The sequence below is a fragment of the Ambystoma mexicanum genome, chromosome 6p (genome assembly GCF_040938575.1).
Source record: "Ambystoma mexicanum isolate Mex_15411 chromosome 6p, UKY_AmexF1_1, whole genome shotgun sequence".
In the NCBI taxonomy this organism is placed as follows: domain Eukaryota; kingdom Metazoa; phylum Chordata; class Amphibia; order Caudata; family Ambystomatidae; genus Ambystoma; species Ambystoma mexicanum.
In genome coordinates, this window is record NC_090935.1 from 1,437,504,410 (window position 1) to 1,437,516,721 (window position 12,312).

The following is a 12,312-nucleotide window of genomic DNA, read 5'->3' on the forward strand; positions in this document are numbered from 1 at the left end:
TTCATCAGTCTGGCCTCAGATCGGCCACTGCTCTCCTGAACTCCCGTGAAGATCTACTCTCCAACCTTGATTCCAGCTCTCACTCTGTCCTCATCCTGCTTGACCTCTCTTCTGCCTTTGACACAGTAAATCACACCACCCTGATCAACCTCTCTTTCCACATGGGGTGTTCCCCCCAGGGATATAGCTTTTTTTAAAAAAAAATATTTGGCATTTGGTTAACAATTTAAACCTTTTACCAATCCTCACAAATACAAAAACACGAAAAAAAAGAAAAAGAAAAAGAGACAAGAAAAAAACTCAAACACTTCATTGAATGAGTATTAAAACACTGTCAACATCAGCTCTTCTCTTTCCGTATCAAAAACCAGTATAAAAACAGTAAATTCCTGAATGCCCCCACAGAGCACCCATAATTAAAAAGTCTAGTTCAGGTTTCCAAAAATAAAAATATCTCATTTAAAAATGCAACAAGAGCTAATATTAGGGTTAGACTTTCTCCATGCATAAATGCTGTCCACCATTGCTTCGAACATCGTAAACTCTGGTTGTAAATGAATTTAGCCAAAAACATTGTTCTCTGCTCAGTCAGTGATGTGCAGAATAGGACTAGGTGTTTCAAAGTCTCTTTTTCGTTAACCAATTTGCACAACCTACACGAAGAATCAGAATGCTTGTTTCTGCTACGTGGGGTGAAGATTTAATCTAAATCTCATGTACTGTATGCAGTATTTGCTGTCTGGGAATTTCACTAGCTACTAGGGCAGACTATTATATCTTTGAAATTCAGGGATCAGTTGTCTGTACAATTTGAAGGTCTGTCTTTGGTCCTGGGACTCTATCCAGTCCTTTGACCAGATTTTATCCTTCACAGAGATCGGATTTGCAACTAATATTTAATCTGAAACATTGAAGTCATTTAGTATTTCTTTACAAATGAACCTCCATTCCCTTAGTGTTTAGTCAGAGCCACTCAATAAGACCCCCTTTACAATCGAGAACCCTCTCACTGGGTTAGATATCATACATTTCCTATACAACATTAAACTTTTCCATACCACCATAGCGTACATGGATATGAGACCCAACTCGGCTCTTATCACCTGAATAGGGATGCACTTGGGAAGAGATAAAACTCTCTTTCAAAATAGGCCCTTAAGGATTGCCCACACCCAGCCGACGCTGCGAAGAAAGCCTGCGCCATAAGTAAGGATCGGTATCACCTTCAATCGGAAGAAAGATATCACCGGAATCAAGGAGAATCTTCTGTATCTTTTCAAGATGATCCTACCCTGCGACGCTAAGTTTCTTGCCTTAGAGTGCAGGACCCTTTCTGTTCTAATGCTATTTCCTAAGTGCATCCCTAAGTATGCAAAGGAATTTGTTTTAAGCAAAATGTCCTTTCCTAGATGCCATTGCTCCTTAGAGCTTACCTTTCCACATAGTTGTGTAGAGGTAAGCACTCTGGTTTTGGACGCATTCATTGTTAGGCTGTTTTCTGTAACATACGTCTGCAAAGCATTTAGGCCCACTGGGGTTTTCTCTACGAGGACCAAATCATCCGCGTATAACAGCCTATCCAGAGAGTTGCCATCCACCTTTGGCTGGAAGCTGCAGACCTTTTTTAATGTTTTGCACAAGTCTGAGATGAACAAGTTTAAAAGTGCTGGTGCGAGAGGACACCCTTGTTTAAGGCCCTTGTCGGTTACAATGGTTTCTGAAAGTGACGCACCAAGATCTAATCTCACCCTGAAAGATGTACCAGTGTATAGACTTTTTATAGCCTCTAAGATGTCGCTCAGGCATCTCCAAGCTTCCAGCTACCCCCAAAGCTTCTGCCTATCAACAGTATCGAAGGCTTGGGCCAAACCTTACTCAGCATCAATTAAGCATCGTACTGTAGCATTAGATATTTTCTCGCTTTAATCAACTGCAATGCTGTAGTTTAAGCTTTTTAGGCAGGTACTCCCTCACCCCCGCTGCTTTGTTTTCAAGTTTTCTCAAATCAACTTTTAATTTTCCTTTACCTCTGTTCACCTCGAAATCATACGCATGCAAATGAGTGATATGTGTCCTACCTTATTTAATTTGTGTAACAAAAATTGAAAAAGTGTCTGGTGTAATCCAAGGTAATGTCGGCTTGGTCCAGAGGATAATTAGACACAGATTCTATGAATCTCTCTGTCAGTTCCTCTATTCTAGGTTCATTCATACACAGTTTATTCCTTCCTCTCGCAAGATTGACCTGTGTGCTGTAAAACTCTATCTCTTTAAGCTCCCAATCTTTACATGTAAGTTTCACAATATTATGGTCATCACTCAGGAGTGTATAAATTATCTCTAAGCTTGAGCATATCGGGTGGATGTTACCTGAAACAAATATATAATCTAATATACTCGTTTCATCACCTCTTTTCCAGGTGGCTTGAGCTGAAATGTCTCCCTGTAAGTGCCCATTCAACATGTGTATATTCCTGCTGGTCAGTTCCTTACACCAGGCGTAGCCTCGTCTTTCCGAGCGGGTGGAGGCCACCTTAATCTCAGTGAATGCAGCTTTTGAGCCCTCTACACAGTGTATGGTGGAATCACCACAAAGGATGATTGCTGGATCTGCCCATGTTTCAGAGGCTCTATCCAACAGATCTATTACTGACGATAGAACAAATTTAAAACCCTCGTCCTTTAAGCTCAATTATAAATTGAACGGCAGCAGCCACCTGTGACCACCCAAAACTCCCACCTTCCACTGCAAGTACCAGCAATTGAATGTACAGGTGGGAATGAGCGTTTCTAACACAGTTGATCCGTTACAGTTTTTGACTGCAGTCAACAACTCACGACATTGGCCATCCCTTCAAACCCTTTAAAGCGTGATTCAGATAAACTGTAAACCCATCCAGAATTGGAGGGTTGCTTAGTCAAGTCTCTTGCAAACAGAATACATTGTATGAGTAAAATCTGAGATCACCACTACCAAACAAGTAGGAATGTCCTCTAGTGTTCCAGGATCCCAAAGCGATTTCACAGGTTATCTTAACTAAGCTTGCATCTTCTGTACCAGCTCACTCTCTTGGGGGTGATTAACATGGGGTACAACTGTAAGAAAGAAGTCAGACCTTTGGGTCGATAATCCACCCTGTGTGAAGTCAGCCTGCAGCCTCCTCATGGGCCATCCTCAGCAACAAAACTAGTGCAATAACTCACCAAGCAAATCACGTGTCACAGGTTGATGTATGCAATCTGAAGTGAGAGGTATGAATCCGGAAGTGCCCACCCAGTCCTTCATACTTCCGAGGTCAATCATTTGAATAACCCATGGACATAAATATTCACACAGGGAAATGGTGTATCAGCCATCTGTACTTCCTAAAAAACAATAAAATCCTGCCAACAAAAATTTTGAGCAAAAATACTCCAAACAAAACCTAGGAACCAATGGAGCAGTTTCCACCGGCATCTACACGGATATGCTTGGATCCGTGCTAACAGCAGAGCCGAGCATGCCTCCGATGCTATACCTCCTTGATCTGAAGAGAACCTTTAATGTCAAAGGGCATCTTTTCATTGTGATCAATTACCAGGTGCATGCATGGAGGCATGGATTACAAAAGGATTGGTTTACAGTTCAAATATATTTTGACAGGGCATTACTTTTTTTAACCCCCAAAAAATGATATCACTTCCGACTTCAAAAACCATGGACTATATTGTTCTCCCTTCGAAGTTCTTATTTATAGATTATTGCATTTCATACATGCACAAGGAATATGTATAAAAAGTAGATTTTGGCTTTTATCAGGTGGTAGTTTCTTTCGGATTCAATACATTGCATTACAGCCAGCATGAAAATGCATTCTGGTTGGAATTCAGACACCTTTGCCCGGCAGAGAAGGAATAGAAGGCAAATATATAAAGTCCGCCCTGCCCCACCTAAGCCTGACAAAGTCCGGAAAATCCTGTGGTATGGCAAAATTGGTAGCAAAAGTGTGCTGCCACTTTTACAGCCATTTTTACTGATCCGCAGACCTACAAAATGGCCCCCTCTCATTGAAGCAGCATTAAAGCAGTCACTTTCTTTTTTAGTAGCACAACTACAAGCTCTAATTGCCTTAGAGAGCTTGGAGGCGTCATGATCAAAATATGAAACATGAAAAGGTAAACATTTGACACAGGATCCCTATTATCGTTTGAAAACGATTCCAGGCTTTGTACGAAATTTTTGACTTCAATTAAGCAAAATAATGACCATTGACAGCCAGCAGCTACACAGTAAGGTGTATTTCTCCTGCATAGTACCTTTTCTTTGGTCGCCGGAATTTTCTAGATTTTCCTGATGGCTGATGGACTTTGGCTTAGGCAACTTCTCCAATGGTCTTGCCTGAACACCAGGCACGTCACCAGAAAAGTCAGAAGCCACGAGGGAGTCCCCGCCCTGCTGCATAGGATGATCCTTAGGAGTCCCCTCCATCCTTGTCTGTTGTTCTAGAAGGGAAAATAACTCTGTCAGTGGAGGAAGGACCCTTCAGTAGAACCCCTTAAGAAATGTGTAGGTACCACTTCAAGGTTTAAGATATAAGAATTGCTCATTTCAGATAAAAGCCAAGAACAACGAATTGTGTTGAAATATTGTGTGCATCAATTCTCAATATGCTGGTTAATCGGGACCTCTTCAAGCTTTTCCTCTGAAAATCTGTGCTTTTACTTATTCCTTTCTCTGCCTGTATTGTACATCTGCAGGGCAGATTCTCAAAAAATGTTGGGGCGCAAGTGATGACAACTTCGGTCAAAAAAGCGGCACCATATTCACAAGCCGCATCTAAATCTGCACATGTGTTCCATCTCCTTTGCTCAAAGTAAGAGGGCGTTTCTGCACATTCCAATGCACCGCCCAAATTCCAAATGGGAGGCGCATTGATTTGCACAGAAATCAAACGCAATGCCCTGTGCCTGTTTGGAACTGGTACAGAGGGATGTGCAATGCATGGCAGGGGAAGTCCTGACCCTGTTATGCCATTTTTTAAAGTCCAACAGCCAGAGGCGTTGCTAGGGGGGGCCTGTGGGGGGCTGTAGCCCCTGATCTTTTGGTTGTAGCCCCGGATAGAATCTCTGGAGCTACAGCCAAAAGACTAGCTAGCCCCCAGTCCCGACATTAGCTCAGTCCCTGATCTTTTCCAGACCTAGCAACACCCCTGTTCTAATAGCCAGGTGGTGAAATTTCCCCAAATATACACCTTTGGTAAAATCAAACACTTTCCACAAATATTCTAAGATTGGAGTTTATAACCGTAGATTACACCCTTCCTTGAATATTTGGGGAAAATATTTTAGGGGTCAGGAAAAGAAATTCGCCTCCCTGCCGACATTTTTCAGGCGACATATTCACATGGAACCTAAAAGGGAAATACATGCTTTAGCTTTAATTGGTAAGGGCTAGTCAATGTATAATGCCCTCTGGGTGCCTACAATTCATTACTGCAGGGAGAGCACTGGCAAAATAAATATATGCAAGGAGAGGGGCCAGTGCACCCTTTGCGCTGCTGAAGCAAAACACAAAAGGTGATGGCTGGAAGGTTTAGAATTCATTTGAAACCTCTGGCAATTTCTCTGGGCAACCCGTTGGACCATTGTTCTTCAGCCTGCCAAGCAGAAAGACTATCTGCAGATCAGACGTGATCCCACCCCACAAGGAGCAGTCCAGCACAAACTGCTAGGTCGCATCCCTTCTGCACAAGACCACAAGCATCCCCAGTCATGTTTCGGCCTCATTGGACGTCATCGGTGAAGTCTAGTTTGGGTTTCTAGTCTTCAAAGACTTAAAGAGTGGCCATTTCCTCTCAAGTATCGGCTTCCATTTATTCATATTTGGGCCATTAGCCAGAGGAAGGGTCACCTGTGATTCAAAGCCTGCATTTGGTCCTCAATCTCTAGCTCACTCTTAAGTAAATTGAAGGGCGAAGTGCTGTTGTTTTAAAACTTTTTGAAGATGATTGGACCATGATCTTTGCTTTATAGATCAGACTTCTCTTTCTCGACACCTGATGATGTTTAAAGACAAGGAGGAAAAAGGAAGAGGAGAGGGTGAGGCGGCCAAGGGGGCCTGAGAGAAGGAGAGGAAGAGGAAAGTGAGGACAGGATGTCCTGAGCTTTAGTGGTAAAATGAGAAGCTAGTGCCGTGCAGAACCAGGGAGGGGACAGGAGAGGTGGAGACTGCAGTAGGATTGGCCAGCTCCTTGCAGATTTTAAAGAGTTTGGCTGCGTTTTTAGAGGCCGCTTTGATGCAGGCTTGGATGTGGACTCTCTTCTCGGAGAAGACATGGAGTCTGCATTGCCTTTGGAGCAGGCAGCAGGACAGTTTGTCAGAGGATGCGCCGAAGCCCTCCACTTCCACTGAGCCCCCTTGCACTTGCATTTCAGGGCTGCAAGGTCAAAGTCATACCAAAAGTTGCACTTGGAGGTAGGCTTCAGACGGATTCTCATGGCAGGGGCAAGGATGTCCAGCATGTTGGAGATGCAGGTTAGAGAGGGCTGTGTAAGAGTGTGAGTCAGCCGCAGGAGTAGGAGGAGCAGAGAAAGTAGAGGCAAAGGCGTCTGTGATGCTGGAAATGTATCGGAGGGACAGGGCCTAAGTATCCTTGTCCTTTACTGCTTTTTATTGTGTGTGTTCATGTGTGACTCCTGGCCGTGCAGCTCTCTCTCTTTTGGTTTGGTGAACGTGGGATACCCTTATGGCACCCATGGGTAGGGGTACAACCCTGTGTCCCTAGTGTATGTGACCCACAGAGCAGGGTACGGGCTGGTGGCAGCTCTGTGCTGAAATGCCTGGTGCCCTGAGCGTCCTCCCTTTTGGGATGCCCAGGCCCTGTCATTTGGAATCGGTAGATTCCGGATGGAGACAAAATGGCCCCCATGGCCTCTTGTCTTCCATCACCTGTTACCTTGATCTTCCCGAAGTCCCGGGAAGCCCTGCCTCTGTCCCTTCCCCCTGACTGGCTGTTGGGTGGAAGTTCAGTATATGTTAGTGTGGGGAAGTGCCGACCAGACTGGCTGGAGCCTTCTCAACGACCGTATGTTGTGGGTACGCCTGTGGGTGGGACCTGGGTCAATGGGGTGTGTGACGAATATGCATTCTATGTTGTGGCTGTCTAGTATCTGGTGGTTGACACAATGGTTGAGACAGCCCTGCCCGAAACCGGTATGAATGCAGCTTGGAGTGTTGAATGGCTCGGTACTTGTCCCAATACACATAACTTGTTGTGAGTGTCTGGAGAGAAGTGAATGGCCTGAATGCCCTGTGTGCCTTATTGGCTGCCTGCATGAATGCCCATAGTCGTGATTGGATGCTTGAGTGCGACCCAGCGGAATGAATGGGAGATCAACAGTATATCTGGGGACCTCTCACTGCTAGGAATCGTGTTCGGAAGCTGAAGTCCACTACGACGAGTAACTGGAGTAACTGAAGCTTAACCTTGAGCCCTGCTGGACGAGAAGAATTGCTGTTGCTCACCTTCGCAATCTGAAAGCTGTTGTGCCTCAAGAACTGACCCAGAGAGGACCTGGTAAGGCACCCTCTTCCCGAGCTATGAGGGACCATCATGCACAGCTGATCTTTGCCTAAGCTCCCTGGTAGACAGACCTTCGACAGGCTGCCGACCCGATACAGGGATTGCTGCGGAACTCTAAGGAGAAGCGCCCGGACTGTTGTCCACCACTGTCGATGACCGCTGTCGCTGACTGGAGCCGCTGTGCTCCCGTTGCCTAAGAACTTAATTGATCCAAGGACGCTCTCGTCTGCATCGTCGCTGCTGTATCCTGCTGGAGAAGGCCTGACCGTTGACGCGCCGAGGAGCATCCACCGGTGCGTTTCCCGCCACCCAAAGACCACAGAGACACTGACGACTCAACGCCCTTGCTGGGCCACAGTTCTTCAACTCTTTGCGGTCCAGAACTATCGACACTGAGGTGCCCCGCACGCCTCTTCCTGGCAGGACGTTTACGCTTCCCCGTCAATGAACACCGCTAGGAACGACGCGGCCACTTCACCGTCGTAGCTTGGCTTGTTCTCCGTCTGACGTTCGATGACCCATGACTCCTGCCTGAAAGGGAGGACACTCGAGAAGGGTTGTCGATTTCCCCGACAAGGAACGCTACAACGCCAAGGTACTTTGGGGTTGCCCAGGTGGGGGGGGTCTCCTCACAGAACTGTGTCTAGGTAGCAGGACCTGTATTCTGCCTATTGCTCAAACATCTTGCTTTCCTTCCTCTCTCTACTGCTGGTTTCCTCTTTATTTTGATCTGTGTGTCATTCTGACTGTATGCGCTTTAAGAAGATCTAATAACGTTAGTGGTACCACTTTTAGAATTGTATATATTTACCATTGTTGATTTTTGGAGTACAAAGTGAGTTATCGTGATCGTGTATACGACCTTGAATATTAATTATATAAAGACTGTGTTTTAACCAATACAGTTTGTGCACATTCCTTTGTGGGTGCTTGGGGACTACACTGTACTTAAGAACCAGCTTGCATCACCTCCTGAGAAGCTAGGCCCTGATTGCTCGACCTCTTGCCAATAATAGAGAATCATGGCAGGGGTCTCTGTGCCTCCCCTCTACCATATAGAGAGCAGAAGTGCAGACCCCCCTCTGGTCTTTACAGCGTCCACTGACCCTCGCTTCATGGGCCGATTGACCGATAAGGAAGGTGGCAGTGCTCGGGTAGGCTTTGCAAGTGGTACACACAGTGTCAGATGGGAGGAGAGCAGAAAGTGGTCAGTCTACAAGAAAGGAGTGGTGAGAGGGTTAGAGAGTAGATGAGAGCATCCAAGGTGTGGCCAGCAGAGTGTGTTGGACCAGAGGGAAGGATGGAAAGAGAGAGAGAGAGAGAGAGAGAGAGAGAGAGAGTCGCAAAGGTTGCGGAAGAGCCCAGTGGAGACATTAGAAGAATCCAGCTGGATGTTGAAGTCTCCCAGGAAGAGAAGCTGAGAGGTCAGTCCATTCAGAGAGGAATAGGGTGGTCTGGCCAGGTGGTCAGAAGATGGTGGCCACAATCAGAGAGAAGTCAAGAGAGATAGAGAGCCTGAAGACCACGCATTCAAAGGAGGAGTAGGCCTGCATAGGAATGACAGAGCAAGGACCCACTCCGGAAAGATCAGGGGCACTCCACCATTGGGCCGGTAGATTCTGGGCTCGGAGAGGATCTTGAAGCCCTTCGGGAGGAGAGTGTCAAAACTTGTGACAGAGATGGCCGTGAATCATGTCTCGGTGAGAGCGAGAACATCCAGGTCAAGGCCTTCAAGGAGGCAGCAGATATGAGAGGAGTGTTTGACAGCAGAGCGAGAGTTGAGAGTAGCAACATGGAGCAGGTTGCCACATTTGAAAGACTTCCTGGGTGGAGTACAGGAGGGAGGTACACCCAGCAGAGGATGTAGAGATGCCCTAGAATGGGCAGAGGCAATAGACGCAGGGGGCTGGGGGTCAGAGAGGAGGAGGAGGAGATAGGTACCAGAGAGGCGATGGAGGAAGGAGGTGGCAAAGGACCTAGAGAGGTGTTAGAAGGAGTAACAGGAGAAGAGAGGAAGTTGATAAGATGCAGGAAGCGCCTAACGAAAAGGAGGAGATTGGGATGAGGGCCCTGGACCAAGACGGTCCCATTCAGATAGATAATTATGATGGTTTTGAAGGAGTGGAAGGAGGCCAAGAGGGCCTCCCGCAGGGTGCCGCCAGTAATGGGAGAGGAGGAGATAGGAGAGAGAACAGAGACCAAAGGAAGGGTCCATAGGTCAGGAGACGGAACGACAAAGAGGATGTCGGTGAGAGTCTGTCTGGAGGAAGGACTGATATAGGAATCAGCGACAGGGAGTTCTAGGTTGGAGAGGGATAGGATAGTCGCTAGAGTAGCAGTTAGAGAAGACGGGAGAAGAAGCTTATTGGGTTTTATGGGAATCTTTTATTGACTTATATGATAATAGTTCATTGCCTATATGATCAGCTAGTGTAGGTGAATAAATATTTGTATTAGTGTTTGTCTTGTCTACTGTTGTTAGGGAGTAGATGATTATTTGTCTAGTTTTGGGTGTATTGTTTTTTGTTAAGTCTTGTTTGTGTCAAGATGTTGGTAATTTTGGATAATTTTATTGTATAGGACTTATTATTATTAGTAAATGTTTTATGACTCCATTGTATATACGTTTTTTGAATTTTTTATGCGTATTTCTTTATTTGATTAATTGGGGTATGACGATTTTAATAGATGTATGTGTGTAGCTATGCTATATTTCATGTTGATTTTTGTTGTATTTTATCTTGTATGTACTTGTTTGAATAAGATAAATAAAGTTAATTTAAAAAAAGAAGACGGGAGAAATGGAGAACACGATAGGAGGTGCGAGGAGGAAAGTTGGAGGAGGTGGGAGAGAGAGAGAGAGAGAGAGAGAGAAAAGGGGCACAGCACAGTACTGTGCGCCGCAGGATGCACAGGAGGAGTGTGTGGGCGGTCACACAAGGGAACACAACAGTAGGAAATTACTAGAAGCAAGGCAAGGCACAAACAAGGGGGAGCGTGGCACAGTAACAGCAATAACCATAGTGGACTGGGGACCTGAGAGTGGGAGAGAGCCTGGTGGATACAGTAAAACAGTAGCAACAATGTCATGCACTAAAAATGGCATATTGTTTACATGCAATTGTATATAAAATAGTGATGCTTAGGTAACAAAAAGTGGGCTGTATTTTGTGCACATTATTAGCTTTTGTGGGCTTTACAAATGACAAATTCAACTGTTACTGTGGATGTAGGTAACTGTAGTGTGGCAGAAAATAAATCATTTACTTCTGCCAATTAAATGGGTTCATCCCATGGAGGTAGGGTCACATATTTGTAAACCCCAGAGACATCAAGAACGAACCCTCACACCGTGCCTTCAGAAAGCGCTGGAAAGCCTGGCGCTTTGACAAGTACGACTAACTTTGAGAACTTTGACGCTGTCTTTTTACCACTGTTTTTGTTCAAGCGCCGTGATCAGGCCTACAGATAAAGGGTGTATCGGCCACTTTTGCTGCTTAAAAATTGGCAAATACTCCCCAAAAATTTTAATACGGAGTACAAATACTCCCAACAAGAAATAGGAAAAAGACATGTAGAATCCTGCGCCCCTCCTTTCACCATCAAAGCTCCATGAATATGTTTGGACCAGTCATGCACAAAGTACCACAGGAAGAAACTACTATATTTTAATTGCCTGATTGTAAGAAGCAAACCTGTATCTTTTAATATGTATTAATAACTAGGTTCAAAGAAATAAATATTAAAAAACATTTTAGTTTTTCACTTAAAACATATTTTTACCTGCTTCTCATTGGGAATTGGACCTACAGTTTTACACCCTAAAAAATCCTTTTGCTCCCAACTTTAAAAAATAGGGAGTAAAATACTCTGTCTTCCAAATCTTATTTGGACCACTGGCTGTGATACCTCCGGGTCTGGGTGCTACATAAATGTAATAAATAAATAAAATAAAAAATATTGGTGAAAGCTGCATGCATATGTTTGAAATCAAGTAGGGCCGTCCATGCCTTTCATTCCGAAGCAGTCAATAAAAGGAGTACCATTTAGTTAAGTAATAGAAGCATCTGTTATTTGCAATGTTGTTAAGCTCCTGTCACCAGGGTTGGACTGGCCGCATCGGCCGATCGGCCACTGGCCGGTGTACTTTGAGAACTGGGGGCCGGTTTTTCGTGAAGCACCCCCTGGGCCGTTTTCTTTTTTAAATTTACTGTTTTTTTTTTTAATTTACTGTTTGTTGCACGGCACTGGCTAGCAGTGGCAGACAGGTGCCATGGGCGCTGCGCTGCTTGCGTGAGTGTGCCAGCGCTGCCGGGCCCGGGCCGTGTTTTTTTTTTTACATTAACTTTGCATCGACTCAGCAGGGCCGGCCAGGCTGGCTGCTGCTGCCTCGCTCGCACTCGCACTTCAGGCGCAGGAAACTGACACACCGACTGCAGCAGGGGGGGGGGGGGCGGGCAGGGGTCAGGCTGGCTGTCACGCATCATCAAAGCAAGGTAACAACACACGTTGTTGTTACCTTGCTTTGATGATTTGATAAAGCAGGAGGAAGGAAGCAGCACATTAATTAGCAAATTTGCATGATGCCATCGTGCATTATAATTTATGCATCATGCAGATGCACCGTGCAGCCATGGGTGGCATGGGCGTAGTGGTGCTCACTGTCACACTAGTGCTCACTCCCTCGCCTTGTGGGCCTGGGGGGGCCGCCCCCCGGCTCGCCGTCGTCGCTCTGCTAATGAAATTAGCA

The 12,312-nt window shown here is 45.5% G+C and overlaps 1 protein-coding gene across 1 annotated transcript in view; it reads right to left on the reverse strand.

The window, feature by feature from the left end:
* Window positions 1-12,312, reverse strand: part of SPMAP2L (sperm microtubule associated protein 2 like) — a 368,678-nt gene that overhangs the window by 274,022 nt on the left and 82,344 nt on the right. Inside the window, exon 3 of the mRNA XM_069626161.1 lies at window positions 4,297-4,482. Coding sequence (XP_069482262.1) covers window positions 4,297-4,482 — 186 coding nt within the window. The remainder of the gene's footprint in view (window positions 1-4,296; window positions 4,483-12,312) is intronic.